Genomic DNA, 23,116 nt, shown 5'->3' with positions numbered 1-23,116 from the left:
GGGGAATGTAGGTTAAGCTCATTCTGATGAATGCCACATTACTCTTGGAGCCACACGTTTATATGTAACTGCTTTTGTTTGCTTCGTGATTTCAGAATTCTGTTGATAACTAACAATGTATGAATGACAGCCTCTCTAAGATGAGTGATAGTTCGTATGACTGTGCTATTTTACCTAACGGTGCACAGAAATTGTCAAATAACATCATACAAGTTTATGATATTTTACAAGACTTTGTAATTTCATAACTGCCCACCTTCAGTTGTATATATATTAACTTTATTTCTGTATATTTGCAAAATGTTGTACTTTCATGTATTTATTGATAAGACCATAAGATATAGGAGCAGAATTAGGCCATTTGGCCTATCATGTCTGTAACACCATTTGATCATGGTTGATATGTTTTTTAACCCATTCTCCTGCCTTCTCTCTGTAACCCTTAATCCCTTCCCAATCAAACCCTATTCATCTCTGCCTTAAATTCACTAAATGACTTAGTCTCCACAGCCCTCTGCAGCAATGAATTCCACAGCTTTACTACCCTCTAGCTGAAGAAATTCATCCTCATCTCAATTCAGAAAGGTTGTCCATTTACTCTGAGGCTGTGTCCTTGAGTTCCAGTCTCTACTACTAGTGGAAACATCTTCTCCATGTCAACTCCATCCTGGCCTCTCAGAATTCTCAAAGCTTTAATGAGATTCCCCCTGTTGCTGATCCTTCTGAACTCCATCCAGTACAAATCCAGAGACCTCAACTGCTATGGCAAGACATTCATCCCTGGGACCATTCTTGTAAATCTCCTCTGGACCTCCTCCAAGGCCAGCACATTCTTCGTTAGTTAGAGGGACCAAAGCTGCTCACAATATTCCAAGTGCGGCCTGACCAAAGACTAATGTAAGTCTCAGGCAGTACAACTCTGCTCTTATATTCTATCCCTTTTAAAATGAATGCCAACATTGCATTTGTCTTCCTAACTGCCAACTGAATCTGTATGTTAACCCTAAGAGAATCCTGAACTAGAACTCCTAATTTTGTTTGCGCTTCAGATTTCTGAGACCTTTCCCCTTTTAGAAAATCATCTACACCTCTATTCTTGCTACTAATGTGCATAACCTCACACTAACCTCAGCCTAACCTCTATCAAGATTTTCTGCAGCCTCCCCACTTCCATAATACTACCTGTCCCTCAACTTACCTTTGTGACATCTGCAACTTGGCAACAATGCCCTCAGTTCCTTCATCCAGATTGTTAACGTGTAGAATGAATAGTTGTCCCAACATTGACCCTTATGGAACTCCAGTAGTCACTGGCTGCCATTCTGGAAAGAAATGAGATGTAGATATATAATGTCAATGAACATCTGGTTGAGAATTATTTTGCATAGGCTTTCAAAACATGAGATGTCTGAGGTCGTGGTCCATTTCTTCTCAGTTTGCTCATTTTCAGTAAGCCATTCAGGACTCAGATGAGGAAGAATTTCTTCACTCGGAGAGTTGTGAACCTTTGGAATTCTGGATCACAGATACTATCAGGGCAGTACATTAAATATTTTTTAGAGGGAGCTGGACTCAGCCCTTGCAGTGGTATGCAGAGAAAGTAGGAATGGGATAATTAAATTGCATGATCAACCCTGATCATATTAAATGATGTTGCAGGTTTAAGGGGCCAAATGGCCTACTCCTGCACCTTTTTTTTATGTTTCTGTGACTTGCATCATATACCCTGGCCCTTGTCCCTGTAACTTTAGCAACAATATATTTCCCAGTAATCAATGATTTATGGACTAATGATTTTAAATTTTGTCTTAAATTTTCATATGTATTTACTCAAATTGTCTTTTGGCTGATAAGCTCATTAAAAAGTAATTAGCAGGAATTGTTAGAAAAAATAGTGTTATAAATTTATAAATTGTCTAACTACAAATTGTTTTCATGTTGAATTGTGAGAACTGCAATGGTTAATTCCTCTTGGATGACTGTCATTATGTATTAGACGTACAACTAATGCCAAAAACTGGACAAAAGCAAAATCAAACTGCCATTTATAAATCAAAACACTGTCCATTATGAGTAATAACAAATACCAGAGACTTTTCAGGGTTGTAATCTAATATATGAGTTTACATAGTAGTTGTGAAGTGCTCAAGATTTAAATTTGTGGTTTTCAACTCTTATGGAATCATGCCTTACAGTCAGTGTCGTTGCTCTTCATATAGCATTGCATAAAATTCTAATTGTTTAATCATACTAAAATGCCTGCTTGTCATAAATATTATTGATGTTTGATGTTGGATAAGACCATATGCCCTCTGTCAAAGCTGAGATCATTGGAGAGTGTTACTTCACACATTGAAGCCAAACACACCAACAAATTTCAATTAAAAGCAACATTTGGTTTACTCAAAATTAGATCCAAAAGTAAACATGAGCTATTTGCCACATTCTTGTCATCTTATTATAAATATTACATTTTAAAAAGTAAGCATAAGTCTGTCCTCTTAAACACAAATGCATTATTTTTTTGTATAAACCACAGAATTTACAAAGTCTAAGCCAATCCTCTACACTCAGGTCAGCTCAACATTTTTATCCACTGAGTGGCTGAACCAGATGGTCCAGGAGCATCCCAGGGGCCACAATATTTGATATTAATCAAGGCAGGAAGAAAGTACTACAATGGCACTTACTGCTGCTGGGATAGTAGAGGTAAAATTCACCAATTTCCAGCTGCTGCTTGACAGCCATCACCTCCCCTGAATGCGTTTGGAGTGAGAGTACGCCCTTCATTGTCTTGAGCCTGCTCCACCATTGATAAACTCATTACAATATAATTGTGGTCTCAGCTCTACTTTTATGGCAATTCCCAATAACCTTTGAGTCCCTTATTGATTTAAATCCATCTAATTCAGTCTTGAATTTGTTCAAAGATTCCACTTCCACTTCTCTCTAGAAAAGAGAATTCCATAGATCAATGTTCCTCTGAGTGAAAAGAAAAACATCACCTCAGTCTTAAATAGGAGATGTCTAATTTCTAGAATCCCCCACATGAGGGAAATTGTCCTCTCAGCATCCAGTCTGTGAAGTCCCCTCAGGATCTCAGATGTGTTAATATGGTCATCTCTTATTCTAATAAACTCAAATGGGTGTAGATCCAAACTGCTTATTTTTTTTTATGGGATAACCAGTCAATTGAACCTTCTCTGCACTGTTTCAACTAAATTATATTGCTTTATAAGTAAGGAGAATAAAATTATTCATAGTGAGCGGTTTGGTATCCTTAATTCACCAATATTCACTGACAAAAGTTATTACATGAGAAATGTTCTCCTGGAAAATCTTACTATTATGAAATACTGTGGAGCCTATACACAATGTCCTTTATTATAAATATGTTAATATATATATAGTACATATTGAATATAATATCCTTTTGCCATTTTCAGTGGTATGCTTATAAATTAGTTGAAATAAATGGAGAGTAACAACAGTAGTCTGCAGATATCTCTGCAAGATGTTTGTTATTGGTATTTCTTCAATTCAGTGAGCAAGGTTGAACATAATTTTCATATTCACGACAGGATGAAGTTTCATTTCCAAGATGTTTTTCAGACCTTCCTCATGACAAACCCTTGCGTTTTCAGAGGAAACCCAGATTAAGTGGCATTAGCACCGTAGTTGCCACACTCTACAGCACACAATCGGGAGAAGCTTCAAAGAAATTTCATAGGAAATAGGAACAGATATAGGCCATTCAGCACTTAATCCTGTTTCATCATTCAGTGATATCATGGCTGATCTGTAGTCTAATTCCATATAACTGCCTTTGTTTCATAACCCTTAATATCTTTGCTTAACAAAATTATATCTTTCTCAGCTTTAACATTAACAACCAATCTATCATCCATTTGTGGAAGAGAGTTCCAAAGCTCTATCAACCTTTGTGTATAGATGTATTGCCAAGCTTCTCTCCTGAAAGGGCTGGTCCTAATTCTCTGACTATGCCTCCTAGTTCTAGAATCCCAATTACAGGAAATAGTTTATCTTTATATACCCTTCCTTTCCTGTTAATATCTTGAAGACTTTGATTAGGCCACCCCTCTACCTTCTAAATTCTAGAAAAATCAGGCTTAATTTATATAATCTTTACTCATAACTTAACCCCTGAATTCCAAATATCATTAGAACATAGAACAATACAGCACAGAACAGGCCCTTCGGCCCACGATGTTGTGCCGAACATTTATCCTAGCTTAAGCAACTATCCATGTCCCTATCCAATTGCCGCTTAAAAGTCACCAATGATTCAACTCTGCCACTCCCACAGACAGCGCATTCAATGCCCCCACCACTCTCTGAGTAAAGAACCTACCCCTGACATCCCCCCCTATACCTTACACCCTTCACCTTAAATTTATGTCCCCTTCTTGTGAACTTATGTTGTACTCCCTCCAAAATCAGTATCACCTTCCGAAGGTATGGTGTCCAGATCTGCTCACAGCACTCCAAGTGGGATCTAATTGTGGTTTTTTTATATCTGCAATATAATTTCTGCATCCTTGTACTCCAGTCCTCTACATATAAAGGCCTGCATTCCATTTGTTTTCTTTGTTTTAAGTTATAATTTGGAAGCTGCTTCTCACATTATAATCATGAGAAATGCAACTTCTAACATCTATGAATTTCCTGAAAATCCCTGCGGTCACAGTGCATTCTATTGGAATTGCTTAGTTTCAGAAAAGTGGGGTTTTAATTTGGGGAAACAGATAAGGCGAGATTGGTAACTTGGTTAAGGCTAATTTGGAAGGAGTTAAAAGTGTAGAATATGAGAGTTTCTGAATTCATAAGCACAATGTCCCTCACAATAGGGTTTGCAAGGAAGAACAATAACTTCTGTCATTCCTGGGTGCATTCATTCTTAGTGCTTAACTCCACATTATAAATGACGCCAGTACCTAGCTCAACATCAGCATGAGTCTCAGTGCCCAACTCCATGGTAGCAAGTTATTAACCTGTCCCTCAAATGGATTAAAAAAGTATACTGTATATTAGTCCAGCAAATCACTTTGATAAACCAGCTTAATATTGTTGCTATTTACTTAAGCTAATCAGTAGTAAAAATATTTTAGCAATGAATACGATGAAAAACTTAAATCTGTTTTCGTCAGAGCATTAAGACAATAAACACTACAATTTCAAAAATAATCTACTTGTCCAAACTTTTCTTTCCTTATAGGTTTCCTTGTGTCATTCCATTTCTAATTAGAGTTGCAATCCCATAATCGCTGAAGGCAGTACAGGGTACCATTTACATTCATTTCTCTTCAATCTTCTGTTTTTATGTATGGAGAATTATGTCTTTACTTTGTTCTTACTCAAATGGATGGTCTAATTGAGATTAGTAATTCAACTTGCAAAGTACTACCTGTGGAAGACTATCCTCCGCCTAAAGCACTACAATGTACTCTGTTACTTCAGTGTTGACACTGCCTGGTTAAATATAATTTGTACTCTTTGTATAATTGTATTGCAAATTAGATTCCTTTTTAATTACAAATATTTTCCACCAACAAACAGAAGTTAACATTTGACCTCACGGAGCTGCAGCACCAGAAGGATGCACTGGACAAGAAACTGAATCAAATGGTAGAACAACAAGCTCTTGTCACAAGGTCAGCAGATGAGAATTCATCGTTAGCTTCCAGTCAGGCTCTGAATACTCCAGCTACACCTCGCAAACCAATAGAAGTAGAACTGAAACACCTGCAGAGTAAATTGAAGGTTAGAAGTCAAGTCATTCTCTATATATCTTTGTCACTGTCAATTTTCAGCATGTTTTCTGATTTTGTCATTTTGATCAAAATGTTTGTTGGTAACTCTACCATGTTGAAATTTAAAAACCACACAACACCAGGTTATGGTCCAACGAGCTTACAGAGTGCGGCTTCTTCATCAGGTAGCTGTGGAGCAGGATCATAAGACACAGAATTTATAGCAAAAGATTACAGTGTCACACAACTGAAATAATATATTGAACAAACCTAGATTGCTGTTAGGTCTTTCATCTCTTCAAATGGGTTGCAGGTTTTGGTTCATTAATATGTAAATCTTAGAACTTCTTTTAAGTCATATTCTCGAGATAACTTAAGGTTTTATTAAAAAAAGGTGACATCTCAGCTCAGACAATGCATTAAAGTTGTGAGGTTAAAGTCTGTCTGTATTCCAATCTTGAGTGAGACTGGTTCTCTTTCCAAAGTAGAAATTTATACAATGTTTCATGGATTGACTGTCTGTACTGAATGTCTGCAGATTGTGTGCTTTTTGCAAAATAGAATGCAAATTCACCCCATCGACTTATATGTGTATGTGCTTACATGAGAGAGAGAGTGAGAGTGCGTGTGTGTGCTTCGTAGTGTGTGTGCGTGAGTGTGATGGAGTATAATCCTGTGAGAGTGAGTGTGCAGGGTGTATGTGTTTGTGGTGTTTGAGAGAGAGCATGTGTATGAGAGGAGGTCTGCGTGAGTGTGTGTGTGTTGTGAGAGAGTGTGTGTATAGTGCAGTGGGGTCACCTGTAGTGTGATGTGAACCCAAGGTCCCGGTTGAGGCCAGGCAATGACCATCTCCAATAAGAGGAGAAAGTGAGGACTGCAGATGCTGGAGATCAGAGCTGAAAATGTGTTGCTGGAAAATCACAGCAGGTCAGGCAGCATCCAAGGAGCAGGAGAATCGACGTTTTGGGCATGAGCCCTTCTTCAGGAATGAGGAAAGAGTGTCCAGCAGGCGAAGATAAAAGGTAGGGAGGAGGGACTTGGGGGAGGGGCGTTGAAAATGCGATAGGTGGAAGGAGGTCAAGGTGAGGGTGATAGGCCAGAGTGGGGGTGGGGGCTGGAAAATCACAGCAGGTCAGGCAGCATCCAAGGAGCAGGAGAATCGACGTTTCGGGCATGAGCCCTTCTTCAGGAATGAGGAAAGTGTGTCCAGCAGGCTAAGATAAAAGGTAAGGAGGAGGGACTTGGGGGAGGGGCGTTGGAAATGCGATAGGTGGAAGGTGAGGGTGATAGGCCGGAGTGAGGGTGGGGGCGGAGAGGTCAGGAAGAAGATTGCAGGTTAGGAAGGCGGTGCTGAGTTCGAGGGATTTGACTGAGACAAGGTGGGGGGAGGAGAAATGAGGAAACTGGAGAAATCTGAGTTCATCCCTTGTGGTTGGAGGGTTCCTAGGTGGAAGATGAGGCGCTCTTCCTCCAGCCATCGTGCTGCTATGGTCTGGCGATGGAGGAGTCCAAGGACCTGCATGTCCTTGGTGGAGTGGGAGGGGGAGTTGAAGTGTTGAGCCATGGGGTGGTTGGGTTGGTTGGTCCGGGTGTCCCAGAGGTGTTCTCTGAAACGCTCCGCAAGTAGGCGGCCTGTCTCCCCAATATAGAGGAGGCCACATCGGGTGCAGCGGATGCAGTAAATGATGTGTGTGGAGGTGCAGGTGAATTTGTGGCGGATGTGGAAGGATCCCTTGGGGCCTTGGAGGGAAGTAAGGGGGGACGTATCCTCCACTCCCGGCATCTTCCCCTGCAACCGCAAGAAATGTAAAACTTGCGCCCACACCTCTCCCTTTACTTCCCTCCAAGGCACCAAGGGATCCTTCCATATGCGCCACAAATTCACCTGCACCTCCACACACATCATTTACTGCATCCGCTGCACCCGATGTGGCCTCCTCTATATTGGAGAGACAGGCCGCCTACTTGCGGAACGTTTCAGAGAACACCTCTGGGACACCCGGACCAACCAACCCAACCACCCCGTGGCTCAAAACTTCAACTCCCCTTCCCACTCCACCAAGGACATGCAGGTCCTTGGACTCCTCCATCGCCAGACCATAGCAACACAACGGCTGGAGGAAGAGCGCCTCATCCCAACCACAAGGGATGAACTCAGATTTCTCCAGTTTCCTCATTTCCCCTCCCCCCACCTTGTCTCAGTCAAATCCCTCGAACTCAGCACCGCCTTCCTAACCTGCAATCTTCTTCCTGACCTCTCCGCCCCCACCCCCACTCTGGCCTATCACCCTCACCTTGACCTCCTTCCACCTATCGCATTTTCAACGTCCCTCCTCCCTACCTTTTATCTTCGCCTGCTGGACACTCTTTCCTCATTCCTGAAGAAGGGCTCATGCCCAAAACGTTGATTCTCCTGCTCCTTGGATGCTGCCTGACCTGCTGCGCTTTTCCGGCAACACATTTTCATCTCCAATAAGACACAATCTAACAAGTGCCCCTTGACATTCAGTGCTATTACCATCACTCTATTCCCCACAATTAAAATCTAGGAGATTACCATTGACTGAACTTGAATATTGCAGTCAACAACTCACTTCCTGACTCCCCAGAGCCTGTACACCATCCATAAGTCATAAGTCAGGAGTGTGATGGAATACTCCCCACTTGCCTTGATGAGTACAGTTCGAACAGCACTCACAAAGCAGCCTATTTGATTAGCATCACATCCACAAACATTCAGTAACTCCACTACCAATGCTCAGTAGCAGCAGTATACGCCATATACAAGATGGACTGTAGAAATTCACCAAAGATCCTTAGACCTTCCAAACATACAACCACGTTCATCTGAAAGACAGTCACCAGATACATGGGAATGCTACAACCTGCAAGTTCCGGTTCAAGCCACTCCCCATCCTTACTTGGAAATATATTGAAATTCTTTTAATGTCGCTGTGTCAATATCTGGAATTCCCTACCTAACAGCATTATGGGTCTACCTACAACAAATGGATTGCAGCAGTTCACCGCCTTCTTGAGGGCAACTAGGGACCGGCAACAAATGATGCCCCAGTCAGAAAATGAATACAAAAAAAATCTAATCTAATAGTAACCATCCAACCTCTGTCAATTGTAATAAAAACCCACCTGGTTTATTAATATTTTTTAGGAAAGGAAATCTATTATCCATACCCAGTCTGGCCGACATGTAACTCCAGGCTCACAGCAACGTGGTTGACTCTTAAGTGATCTCTGGGCAAATGGGTGTGGGCATTAAATGCTGGCTAAGCCAGTGATGCCATTACCCCATGAATTAATGTTTTTAAAAACTACCAAGCAATGATTTGCTTATTTATACACTTATATATCTTCTGTCTACTTTAAGCAACTCAGCCTGGTTATTACATTTCTGTATTAGCACAGTATATTCTCATGACACATCTCTCCCAAAGAAAAAGCATTTTGGAAATTGCTTTGCAGAAATTGAGTGGAAGTCACAACTCTCGAAATATACATGGAGGCCCTCTCTATCTCTTTCTCATGAGCTCTGTCACTCGCTCCCTGTGTCCATCTCTTTAATGCATTGCCTGAGTCTGAAGTACAACTATCCTCCAGAAAATGTTACAATTGCCATCAATTTTCCTCCAAGTTTCATGAATGGTACACAATACCTTTGTAGAAATTGAGTATAGAAATAGGCTGTTCCGCAAAACCTCTGTGTGAATAGACTGTTCTGCAAAACCTTTGTATATGAGCAGTATCTTAAACCATGTGACTGCTGTGTTCTTGTTACCCTCTTTCTCCTTGTCTTCAACCACTCATTGAATGTATTTTTAAATGTTGACGTGCTTCATTCACTAACTGTAATGATTCCTCATCCATTTGTCTAAAAATGTTTTTTCTACCATGTGCCTAAGTCTCTTATACATATTTTCTTTTTCCAGATCCCTTTTAACCATAGAAACAATTGTTTCTTTCTATATTTTCTCACATTTCCATAGTTTTAAACAGCTCACACTTAAATGAAAAACTTCCCATGTACTTTAAACAAGTGAAAAATAAGTAAATAACTTATACAGTCATCTTTTCTAGCTAAACATGAGTATAAAAGTAAAAGGTAACATGGAACATAAACCAAAATGTAACATGACTACATTTGCATAAAAACGACAGATCTTGAAATGTAATAGGAATTTCCATCTGGAGAGTAGTTAATTGACCTGAATTAACTGCAAATGTTAGTCAAAAATTAAAAGGCATACTTTCAGATCTAAAAAAATTACCATTGGAATAATTTGAAATAATAAAAATTGGATTTTTTTAAACAAGCATTCTTTTTTTTAATCCAAACTAATTATTTATCTTTCTTATGCAGAATGCAACAAATGAGATTTCAAAGCATTTAGCTATGAACAAAACTCTAAAAGCTGACCAGCAAGAAAAGGATGAACAGATTCAACAACTGCAGGAAAGGTAGGAATGGTTCTGCAGTTTGTGTGTGGCGCAGCCTAGTGGTTGCCTTTCTTCAAAGAAACGCCTCCATTTAGATAAAATAGTTATCTTCGGTATGTATTCTAATTTACATTAATTTACAATAAAAGTGTGCAATTTGAAGCACTAAAATTTAGAAATCACGTATATGTTATGTTTTATTTTAAATATATTAATTGCAGAACAACAATTAGTCTATTTTTCATCTTGGATACACATAATTTTTGTGAATTTTAAAAAAACATAACGATTTTATTAGCAGCACCATTACTTTCATGATCAGCTAAGTACATGCGATTCTCGGTAATGAATAGAACAGTTAAACTTTTGGTGCCACTTCAAATTAAATAAATGCTTCTGTTGCTGGCAAGGTCAGCATTTATTGTTGATCCCCAATTGACCCTTGTTGTGAGGGACTGCTCTTGTGAAGGCACAGTGCTGTTAGGTAAGGAGTTCAATGATTTAAATACAATGATGATGAATGAAGACCAACAGATATGCAAATTCAGATCGTGTGTGATTTGGTTAGAAGATCGGACAGAATGGTTTTCCCATGTATGTTCTGCCGTTTGAGTTGCTGCAGACATCGTTTGATGGTACATACTGCAACCATAGTGTGTCAGTGATGGAGGGACAGAATGTTTAAGAACAGGAGAAATAGGAGCAAGGGGAGGCCTTTTGGCTCTTCAAGCGTACACTGCCATTCAACAAGACCATGGATGATCTGCCGCAAGCCTCAACTCCTCTTTTGTGCCAGTTCAGAATAGCCATCAAGTCCATGATATTCCAAAAAATTATTTGCTTCTTCTTTAAATACTTAGTGACCAAGCCTCCACAAGTCTCTAATGCGTACGATTTCAGATATTCACTAACTACTGTAAGTAGAAATCCTTTTGCATCTTAGTTTTAAATTCTGTAACTATGTCCCATTGTTTGAGATTGCTCCACTATTGGTAACATCTTCTCAACATTTACATTGTCGAGCCCCCTCAGAATCTTGCATGTTTCAATAAAGCCAGCCTTCACTATTTTAAACTCTGATGAATAAAAACCTAACCTGATTAGCCATTCTTGATAAAGACAACCATTTCATCCCAGGAAGCATACTAGTGAATCTCTGTTGTCCAGTCTTCAGTGCCAGTAAATCCTTTTATAAATATGGTGACCAAAATTGTACAGTAATCCAGGTGATGCCTCACGAACAACCTGTACAATTCTAACATGTTTTTCACTTCTAACCTGTTTGCAATAAAGACTAAAATTCTATTTGCTTCCTTAATTAATTGTTGCACCTACATGCTCACGTTTTGTATTTCATGCACAAGAACATGCTGATCCTTTTGTGCTGAACGTCTTTGGAGTCTCTCTCTATTTAAATAATAATCAAGCATTTGATTCTTCCTATCAAAGTTCATGACCTCAATTTCCAGCATTCAACTCTATCTGGTACGTTTTTGCTTGCTCACTCAATCTGTCTATATCCCCTTGAAAATTCCTGATGTCCTCATCACAGCATTTCCTCTCACCTATTTATGTCTCATCAGTCAATTTGGATACATTACACTCTGCCCCTCCTCCAAATCATTACAAAAATAATAAATAATTGAAGCCCCAGGAACAATCTTTTTGTATCTCCACTAGTGGTGTCTTTCAAACTGAAAACACTCATTTTTACCAACTCTCTCTCATTTATGTGTTAACCAGTCCTCAATTCATGCTACTATATGAACCACCCCCACCCCAGGTCTGTCAGCTCTAATCACATGCAATAACTTTTTTATGTGGCACCAAATTGAATGCCTTGTGAAAATCCCAATACAGCATCTATTGTTTCCCCTTTATGAACACTACTTATTATATAGAGTCGTGGAGATGTACAGTACGGAAATCGACCCTTCTGTCCAAATCATCCATGCTGACCAGGCATCCTAAATTAATTTAGTCCCATTTGCCAGGGCTTGGCCCATATCTCTCTGCATCCTTCCTATTCATATGCCCATCCAGATGCTTTTTAAATGTAGTAATTGTCCCAGTCTCTACCACTTCCTCTGGCAGCTCAGTCCATACACGCCAGTCCTCTGGTTCTGGACTCTCCCAACCAAGGGAAAAGATCTTGTCTATTTACCCTATCCAAGCCCTTAATGATTTTATTAAGTTACCCCGCAGCTTCCAATGCTCCAGGGAAAACAGCCCAAGCCTATTCAGTCTGCCCCTGTAGCTCACGCCCTCCAACCCTGACAACATTCTTGTAAGTCTTTTCTGAACCCTTTCAAGTTTCATAACATCCTTCTGTTATGACACGGCGGTGAACCCTTCTGTTAATTAAACCAAACACCCAGAAAAGCTCACCTCACCTGGTAATCTGTTAAAATATGAGTGACAGAGAACTCCCATATTCCACTATTTGAAGAAAGTAATATCAATTTATTCTTTAACTCTAAAAGTGAACATTAAACAACAACTCTTTACAACCCTAAGCCCCTTTTCTCTTAACTGCTTATTATCTGCCTCCAACTCTATAACAATACACAGTTCCAATAAAAAAAGTTATTAAAATTTCATCAATTTAATTTCAAAACCATACAGTGGCTGTCATCTCCAGTATTTTTCTTCTTTCAGCTGAAGATCTCCTTGGGTCATCCTCTTTCTCTTTTACTGCGAAGATGTTTCATATGAAAAATGTACCTTTGATAGAGAGTGTTTTTTTGAATGGCAGTCTTTCTCAATCGCAGTTATTCTCTCGATGGCCGAGTTTCAACAAGCCTGTTTCTTTTATACCCCCAACATCGATTCGTCTCATTGGTTCAATGTTGGCAAAAACAATAAATTCAAACTCGTTGGGTTTTAGTAACCTTGGGCATAATTTAAACTGGTTAAATTTGAATTGTTGTCAAAACAGCAACCAACTCAGGTATCTAATTCACAGCCAAATGTTACATATTTTCAATTTTCCAGTGCACTCTGAGACTGCTAGCTAGTCATCACAGGTGCTTGTAAGCTTTCAGTTCAGAACAGCATTTGGCGTCTCTTAAAGGTACAGTACACGCCTTCAACTTCATAAGACTTCCTATGGGAGGGAGAGCAGAATTCCACACTATATTCCAAAAGTGGCCTCACCAATGTCCTGTACAGCCGCAATATGACTTCCCAACTCCTAAACTCAATGCTCGAACCAATAACGGAAAGCATATCAAACACCTTCTTCACTATCCTATTTACCTGAGACTCCACTTTCAAGGAGCTATGAACCTGCACTCCAAGGTCTTTTTGTTCAGTAACACCCTCCAGGACCTTGTCATTAAGTGTATAAGTCCTGCTCTGATTTGCTTTTACAAAATCCAACACATCACGTTTATCTAAATTAAACTCCATATACCACTCCTCAGCCCATTGGACCATCTGATCAAAATCTCATTGTACTCTGAGCTAACCTTTTTGGCTGTCCACTATACTTCCAATTTTGGTGTCATCTGCAGACTTACTAAATATACCTCCTATGTTCACATTCAAATCATTTATACAAATGACAAAAAGCAGTGGACCCAGCACGGATCCTTATGGAACACCACTGGTCACAGGCCTCCAGCCTGAAAAACAACCTTCCACAACCACCATCTGTCCTCTGCCTTTGAGCCAGTTCTGTATCCAAAAGGCTAGTTCTCCCTGTGTTCCATGTTGTCTAACCTTGCTAACCAGTCTACCATGAAGAACCTTGGTAAATGCTTTACTGAAGGTCAATTAGATCACATCCACTGTTCTGGAATCATCATCCTCTTTGTTACTTCTTTAAAAAAACTCAATCAAGTTAGTGGGACCTGATTTCCCATGCACAAAGCTATGTTGACTATCCTAATCAGTTCTTCCCTTTCCAAAAAATATAAATCCTGTCCCTCAGGATTCCCTCCAACAACTTGCCCACCACCAATGTCAGGCTCACTGGTCTATAGTTCCCTGGCTTTTAAATAGTGGCACGACGTTAGCCAACCTCCAGTCTTTCGGCACCTCACCTGTGACTATCGATGATATAAGTATCTCAGCAAGGGGCCCAGTAATCACTTCTCTAGCTTCTTACAGAGTTCTAGGGTACACCTGTAGATTTATCCACTTTTATGCATTTCAAGACATCCAGCACCACTTCCTCTGTAATATGGACATTTTTCAAGATGTCACCATATATTTCCCCACATTCTATAGCTTCCATGTCCTTCTCCACAGTAAACACTGATGCAAAATACTCGTTTAGTATCTCGCCCAACTCCTGTGGTTCCACATAGGCTGCCTTGCTAATCTTTACTGGGACTATTCTCTTCCTAGTTACCCTTTTTTCCTTAATATATTTGTTAAGTCCCTTTGGATTCTCCATAACCCTACTTGCCAAAGCTATTTCATGTCCCCTTTTTGCCCACCTGATTTCCCTCTTAAATATACTCCGACTGCCTTTTCACTCTTTTAATGATTCACTTGATCTCTGCTGTCTATACCTGACATATGTTTTCTTATTTTCTCTTAACTAAAACCTTAGTTTCTCTCATCATCCAGCATTCCTTACATCTACCGGCCTTGCCTTTCACCCTAACAGGAACATACTGCCTCTGGACTCTCATTATCTCACTTTTGAAGGTTTCCCATTTTCCCTTTACCGTCCCTTTACCTGCAAACATTTGCCCCCCCCCCGCCCCATCAACTTTTTAAAGTTCTTAACTAATGCCATCAAAATTGGCCTTCCTTCAATTTAGAACTTTAACTTTTCGATCCTGTCTATCATTTTCCATTGCTATTTTAAAACTAATAGAATTATGGTTGCTGACCCCAAAGTGCTCCCCCAATGATACTTCAGTCACTTGCCCCACCTTATTTCCCAAGAGTAGGACATTCTCTGGTATATACATCCACGTAGTGAATAAGAAAATTTTCTTATGCTCACTTAACAAATTTCTGTTCACCTAAACCCTTAACACTGTGGCAGTCACAGTCTTATGTTTGGAAAGTTAACATCCCCTACCGTTACCACCCTATTATTCTTCGAGATAACTGAGATCTCCTTACAAATTTATTTCTCAATTTCCCACTGTTTTTGGGGGCTCTATAGTGTAACCCCAATGAGGTGATCATCCCTTTCTTATTTCTCAGTTCCACCCAAATAACTTCCCTGGACGTATTCCCAGGAACACCTTCCCTAAGTGCAGCCATAATGTTATCTCTTACCAAAAATGACTCTCCCCCTCATCTCCTTCCTTCCCCCCCCCTGCCGCCCACCTTTCTATCCTTCCAAAAGCATTTGTTTTCTGGAACATTAAGCTGCCTGTCCTGTCCATCCCTGAGCTACCTCTCTGTGAGCACTATGATATCCCAGTCCCATGTTTCTAACCATGCCCTGAGTTCATCTGCCTTCCCTGTTAGGCCTCTAGCATTGCAATAAATACAGTTTAATTTATCAGTCCTACCACATTCTCTGTTTTGTTCCTGCCTGCCCCAACTGTTTGACTGGCTCCTTTTCCCAACTGTACCAATCTCAGACTGATCTCTTTCCCCATTAATTCCTTGCCCCCACCCCTGCCACCTTACTACTTTAAATCCTCCCCAGCAACTCTAACAAAGCTCCCTGCCAGTATATCCGTCTCCTTCCAATTCTAGTGCAATCAGTCCTTCTTATACAGGTCACTTCTACCCCAGAAGAAATTCCAGTGAACCCTTTTCCCCTGCACCAGCATCTCAAATATGCATTTATGTACTCTATCCTCCTACTCCTACCCTCAGTAGTTCGTAGCACCAGGAGTAATCCAGATATTACTATCCTCCAGGACCTCATTTATAAATTCCTTCCTCACTTACTAGATTCTCCGTTCAGAATCACATCCTTTTCCTTCCTATGTCATTAGTTTCAATGTGTACAATGACCTCCTGCTGATCCCACTCCCCTTTGAGAATATTCTCCACTCTCTCTGAGATATCTTTGATCCTGGCACCAGAGAGGCAACGCACCATTCTGATTTCTCACTATTGGCCGCAGAAATGTCTGTCTGTGCCTCTGACTAAAGAGTCCCCTACCACAATCGTTCACTTGGAACCTGATGTACCCCTTGTTATATCAGAGCCAGTCTCGGTACCAGAAACTTGGCTGTTTGTGCTATGTTCGCCTGAGAGTCCATCGCCTCCTACAATTTCAAACAGCATAATTGTTTGAGATGGGGTTAGCCACAGGAGACTCCTGGACTACCTGCTGCCTCCCTCTACGACCTTTCCTGGTGGTAAGCCATCTACCTGACTACCTTAAAGAACTCTAGCAAATTTATCAGACTTGATTTCCCTTTCACAAAACCATGTTGACAATGTTTGATTGCTTTAAACTTGTCTAAATACCTTGCTAATTCTTCCTTAATTAATGGACTCTATTTCCTCAATAACAGATGTTATGCTAACTGGCCAATATTTTCCTGCTTTCTGTCTCCCTCTCTTCTTGAACAGGGGCATCACATTAACACTTTCCCAATCTGCTGAAACCTTTTGGAATCCAATGAGTTTTGGCGTATTTCAACCAATACCTCCATCTCTATCTGCAGCCATCTTGGGCACCCTTGGATGCAGGCCATCAGATCTTAGTCTGCCATCAACGCCATTAGTTTGTCAGTTACTTTATGCCTTATGATAGAGACTGGTAAAAAAAATTGTTTGTCCATTAGCACCTTAGTTATCTAGTATCTTTGGGATATTTATAGTGTCCTCCACCTTGAAGACTGATGCAATATATTGGTTTATAGTATATACCATTTCCCTGTTTCCCAATATCAGTTCTGCAGTTGCATACTCCACGGATCCCATACTCACTTTAGCAGTTTCTTTTTTTATATATATATCCATAGAAGCTCTTGTTTTTATATTTCTTGCCAATTTATTTTCATAATTAATTACCTCTCTCTTTATTAGCTTTTAGTCATTTGCTGCTAGTTCCTTAAAAATCCTAATCCTCCTACCTACTACTAGTTTTTGCTGCTTTGAATGCCTTAGCTTTTGATTGGGTACTCTCCTTAATCACTTCTATTAAACATGGGTGATTCATCCTTTTCATCGAGTCCTTTTCTTTACTTGAATAAACTTTTGCTGAAAATTATGGAATATATGCTTCATATCTGTCACTGCTCATTCACTGACCTTTCCCTTAGTCTATTTTCTAAGCACACTTTTGACCGCCTTTCTTCATACTTCTGTAATTCCCCTTATTTAAATTGAGAACACTGGTTTGAGAATTGATTTGTTCTCACTCAAACTGAACTTGAAATTCTGCCATGTGGTGACTACTCTCCTGGAGGATCCTTCAGGAATAACCACGCTCCTCACCTCCGGATTCAGATCTTCTTCTGCATGTGAAACCAGGCTGCAATAGCTCTAGAATGAGGTGGCCCTGGCAGAACCCAACTGAGTGTCAGTGAGCTAGTTGTTGTTGAATAAGTGCCATTTGATACCATTGTCCATACCTTTTAATACTTGAATGGTTATTAAAAATGGACTGGTAGATTAGTACTTGGCTGGATTAGATATTGCTGTTTTTTGTGAACAGGACCGACATGGGCAGTTTTCCACAATGACACATCCTAGTATTGTAACCGTACTGGCACAACTTACTTAGGGATGAGAAATATCTAGAAATTTACACCAAAGGAGGAGATCATTAGTCCATCAAGCCTGTGCCAGTTGATTAAGCTATCCAACTTCATTCTATTTCCAGCTGTTTGCACTAACCCTCTAGGTTACAACAGAACTTTGCAAAGATATTTTGAGGGTGATGCAGTTTCCTGCCTCTTTCACCTGTTAGGTACTGTTTCAGACCCCCACCATTCTCAGGGTGAATGGTTTCATGATAGCATTGTATTGGATCAGGAGACATCTCCAAGTATTTTACAGTGAATGAGGCTTCTTTTGAGGTGTAATCACTGTTGTAATCCATGTGGCAGTCAGCCTGCTCATGACAAACTCCTATAAACAACAGAGTGATAATGATCAGATAAACTGCTTTAAGTGATGTTAACTTAATTAAAACTAAAACTCAACCCTGAGAAACCCACCTGGAAATAACCTTCCAGTCACAAGAAAATCAATCATGACAAAGCTAGGTGAGCTGAGAGTTATGAGAAAGATGCAAAGAGACTGCAAGGGTTTTAGGCACAAGTGGAAATGGGCAAAATCATGGCAGGTGAAATGTAATGGGGAAAATTATCAAGTTATTAATTTTGGTAAGAAAAAAAGGAGAGAGCTGAATCTTCCCAAAATTAAGCGTCAATTTGGGGAATTTTCATGGAAGACTTCTCTGTGACCAACAGCAGCTTTTCTTATGTACTCTTATGGTGCTCACCTTATTAAAAATGCTACAAGCCTCCATGGCACTACTTTCATACTATCTTGCATTCAACAGCAGCAGAAGTGCTGGCCAGTGCCAAGATCTTTCAGTATTCCTACCACTGTCACCATATTTAGGATCCAACTGTGTACAGTTCAAATACTGCAAGCCAGGAATTGCCTATCACAGTTTGAGTAGGTGAAGAATTCAACAGGAGATAGCTGATGAAGGAAAATTGGCACACCCTACTTTACTGAAAGGAATATGGAATTCCTGTTCGATAGGATAATGGAACTGCCGTAGAATCAGATGTCACATACTGTCAGCCTGGTCAAAGTTGCCATCTGGGTCAGTGCAGTGTCCACAGTTGGGAGGAATGGCCACCAATTCCTAATCACTCCCTTGGGACAGCTTTTTTCCAGTGGTACCAGTGCTAACAGTTATGTCAGCCACTTTCATCTCACTCAATCCCTTAACTTATCATTGAAGGCAAAAATGGCCATAATAGGACGGGCAGGAAAGTGGCCCACATTTATCTGCTTACCTCCTCCATTGGCAGGAGAGGACCATGACCACTCAAGACCTCCCGTGGTGAAGTCCTGCACTGTTTTCCTATTATCACAATGAACATACTCTTAACATGCTCAAACTTTCACCCTGTTACACAGCTCATTTGCTATCCTGTCTTCTGCAGAAATGAGCAGCACCCTAACAGCCCCTATCATATTGGATCCAGTCCCTCCAGTCAACATCATCTCCTTTGAGGAAAGTGGCAACAATCCCTCAGGGGAAGCACAGGCAAAGTTTTCTCCAGCATCTTTCACTAACTTTTATACTGACACCATGATAGGTTTGTTCGCTAGATCAGATGCTGAAGCATATTCTTTTGGGCACACACCACTGGCACATCACTGCAGTTCGAAGAGGAAATAATGCTCAGATCGCTGGCACTCCGAAGAGTGCTGAAGATCTGGCATTTGTTCAGCTCTAGGCAGGAGAAAACTTCAGGGTGTTTGTCATTAAGAACATCAATAAAGTGTACAGTATCAGCAAGCATGTTTGGCAGAGACACTCAGGAAACATAATCGCAGGTCAGAGGAGCCCACCAACGCTATCTGTATTGTGCTGGCTCCACCACGTATGTGTCTGGCTGTCTGCCTGGAAAGCTTGGCAGTTGCCAGAGGGAGCGCATCCAGCAGAGCTCTTATGGGCTTCTGAAAATGCATGAAGATCTGCACTTGATTGCTTTGGCCATTGGTGTTCCAACACCAGCAGCAAAACAATGAGTGAACCACGAACAAAGGGTTTGAGTGCTATGAAAAGCAAGCTAAGAAGCCAAAGACACACACTGTTCCAATGCATGAGATGGGTGTCTTTCCTTGCACACAAAGCAGCCTGGCTCTATATTGCCACGTAAGGTACAGACTTGATGGGCCAAAAGACATCTTCTGTCCTATATGATTCTATAATGTGCCAATGAGCTACAAAATGCAATATTCAAGCGTTGATCTCTGCCAGATATGCTTTGATGGTTTGGTACTGATGCCATCTGTGGATAGAAGGTACAGGTGGTCGTTGCTCACAGTACCCTAAAATGTTGGGAAATGCTGGCCCAGTTAAAAGCTTGGAGAAGATATCAGGGAGGTGCAGTCACCAGGTAATCACTCTGACTTTGACACTGTGAATTGATGCCTTTTGGTTTCTCTCAATTATTTAGGATAATAGCAGCCTGCATGTAAAGGAAACAAGATTAGATCATAATCGGATGTAATACATGCAAATGGGTGCCGTAATGTTCACTCGCAAGATTTTCATCTAGTTGTTGAAACCTTAAGTGAACAATGGGACTTTTTTTTACCAAATGACAAAAATCCAATTTTTCCTTGAACAAAAAAAAACAAGGAACTGCAGATGCTGGAAATCAGAAACAAAATGAAAAATTTACAGAAGGAGGGCCACTGGACTGAAACATCCACTCTGCTTTCTCTCCACAGATGCTACCAGACCTACTGAGAATCTCCAGCAATTTTGGATTTTGTTTCCCATTTTTCCTTTCTCGCTTTAGTTGCCTGTTAGCTTTGCTGTTGCCTACGTCATTCAGGGGCCATGTATATTCCACCTAGTGTATTTGTTGAATGGTGAGAAATTTTGAACAATTGATTTCTAAAGGAACCTAGACGTCCTTGTTCACAAACTATTGAAAGCAAACATGCAGGTGCAACAAGTCATTAGAAATGTAAATGGTATGTTGGACTTTATTGCTAGAGAAATTGTGTACAATTTCTTACAGCAATTTGTTGAGACCACAGTTGGAATATTGTGCAGTTTTGGATTTCTTACATAAACAAGGATACATTAAGCACAGCAGGAGTGCAGCTAAGGTTCCCGTGATACCATGTTTGTACTCTGATGAGGGATTGATGAGACTCGACCTGCATTCTCAAGAAATTTGCAAGAATGGGAGATGATCTCAATGAAATGTGAATAAATTCTTAAACGGCTCAAAGGGTATGTGAAGGAATGATGCGTGCACTGGCTAAAGGGTCTGGAACCAGGGGATCCAGTCTTAGAATAAGTGAAAGACCATTTAGGACTGGAGATGGGGAGGCACTTCTTCACTTAGAAGATGGTGAATCTTTGGAATCTCTACCTCAGAGGGCTGTGGAATCTCAGTCATTTGTGTTCAAAACAGAGATTCATATATATCTAGGTACTAAAGATATGAAAGATTTATGGGGGTAGCCTGGAAAAGTAGCATTGAAAAAGAAGGCCAGTTCTGATATAATTGAGTTGTGGACCCTGGCGCTGAATGACATGATTCTGTTCCTGCTCCTGTCTTCTATGGCAAGACACAGGATGCATTCTGAGTGGGTGATTTCAAAGCCCATTACAAAGAGGAGTTCAGCAACTCTATTATTGACCAAGCTGTTCAAATCCTATATGACACTGCTTATGGACAAGGCCTTTGGCACGTAGTGACAAAAGTAACGAGAGGAAAAGCAGTCTTGATTTCATCCCCACCAATTTGCCACAAATGCATTTCTCCATGACAGTATCAGTAAGAGGGACCTTGCACAATCCTTGTGGAGACAATCCTTGTGGTCACACTGAAAATAGCCTCCATCGTGTTGTGTGGAGCCATCAATAGGACAGACTTCAAACAAATCTGGCAACTTAAGACTGCCCAGCATATCCCCTACTCTATTATTACCGATAAGCAAGGAGATCAACCCTGATTCATTAAAGTGCAGGAGGGATTGTCAGGAGCAGCCCAGGTATACCTATAAATGAGGTACCAACCTAGTGAAGTTACAAAACAGGAAGGACTACTTGCATGCCAGATAGCATAATCAGCAAGTGATGGATGTGGCTAAGCTGTTTTACAGCTCATGGATCAGATCAAAGTTTTGCAGTCCTTCCACATTCAGTTGTAAATGGCTGTGGATAATTAAACAACTCATGAGAGAAGGAGATTCCACAAATATCCCTATACTCAATGATGGGAATCCAAGCCCAATAGTGTAAGAGATAAGGCTAAAACATTTGTAATAATTTTCAGTCAGAGTGCCGAGTGGATAATCTATCGCAACATCTTACAGTGATCCTCAGCGTGATAGATACTAGTCTTCAACTAATTCGATTCACTCCATGTACTTTCAAGAAATAGCTGGAGGCACTGGATGCTTCAAAGTCTATGGGTTCTGGAAACATTCCAACAATAGTACTGAAGACCTGTGCACAGAACTTGTTGTACACGTAGCCAAGGTGTTTCAGTACAAAACTGACATGTACCAACAATGTGGAAATTGCCCAGTTGTGTCGGGTACACAAAATGCAGAACAAATCCAACATGGCCAATTACTGCACGATAAATCTACTCTTGATCATCAATTAAGCAACGTTTGCTTAGCAATAAACTGCTCATAAGAACGTAAAAACAAGGAGCAGGGCTAGGCAATTCAGCCTCTTGAGCCTGTTGTTCCATTTGATATGATCATGGCCTCTTATCTTGGCCTCAACTGAACTTCCTCCCCACTCTCCAATACCCTTCAAACCATTATTAATTAAAATCTATATATCTCTGTTTTTAAATTCACTCAATGTCCCAGTTTCCACTGAATTCTGAGGTAGTGAATTCCACAAATTGGTGGAATTCGAGAGAAGTAATTGCTTCTAATCTCTGTTTTATGTCTGCTATCTCTTATTCTATAGCTATGACCGCTTATTCTAGATTGCCCCACATGAGGAAACATCCTTTCTCCAAGTATTCTGTCAATCCCCTGTATCATTTTATATCTCATTCAGAAGTCCTCTCATTCTTCTAAACTCTGGATATTACAGGCCTAAACCGCTCTCTCAGCTTAAGACAAACCCCTCATCTCTGGAATTAATCTAATGAACCTTTTCTGAACTGTCTCCAATACAACAACTTACCTCCTCAAGGGGACCGAAAATGTGTGCCGTTTTCTAGGTGCAGTCTCATTAGTGCTCCGTACAGTTGTATTTTTATACTCTATTCCTT

At 40.4% G+C, this 23,116-nt stretch overlaps 1 protein-coding gene across 3 annotated transcripts in view; it reads left to right on the top strand.

Moving 5' to 3' along the window:
• Nucleotides 1-23,116, top strand: part of cntln (centlein, centrosomal protein) — a 470,872-nt gene that overhangs the window by 362,106 nt on the left and 85,650 nt on the right. For all 3 annotated transcript variants that reach the window (XM_087995387.1, XM_087995398.1, XM_087995382.1), the window contains exons 20-21: nt 5,578-5,781; nt 10,147-10,244. In XM_087995387.1, coding sequence (XP_087851513.1) covers nt 5,578-5,781; nt 10,147-10,244 — 302 coding nt within the window. The remainder of the gene's footprint in view (nt 1-5,577; nt 5,782-10,146; nt 10,245-23,116) is intronic.

The sequence above is a fragment of the Chiloscyllium plagiosum genome, unplaced genomic scaffold (genome assembly GCF_037043375.1).
Source record: "Chiloscyllium plagiosum isolate Xiang-an unplaced genomic scaffold, Cpla_swu_hap1 HiC_scaffold_2, whole genome shotgun sequence".
Lineage (NCBI taxonomy): Eukaryota > Metazoa > Chordata > Chondrichthyes > Orectolobiformes > Hemiscylliidae > Chiloscyllium > Chiloscyllium plagiosum.
Note: the sequence above shows the minus strand (reverse complement) of the source record. Positions and strands in the feature narration are given on the sequence as shown.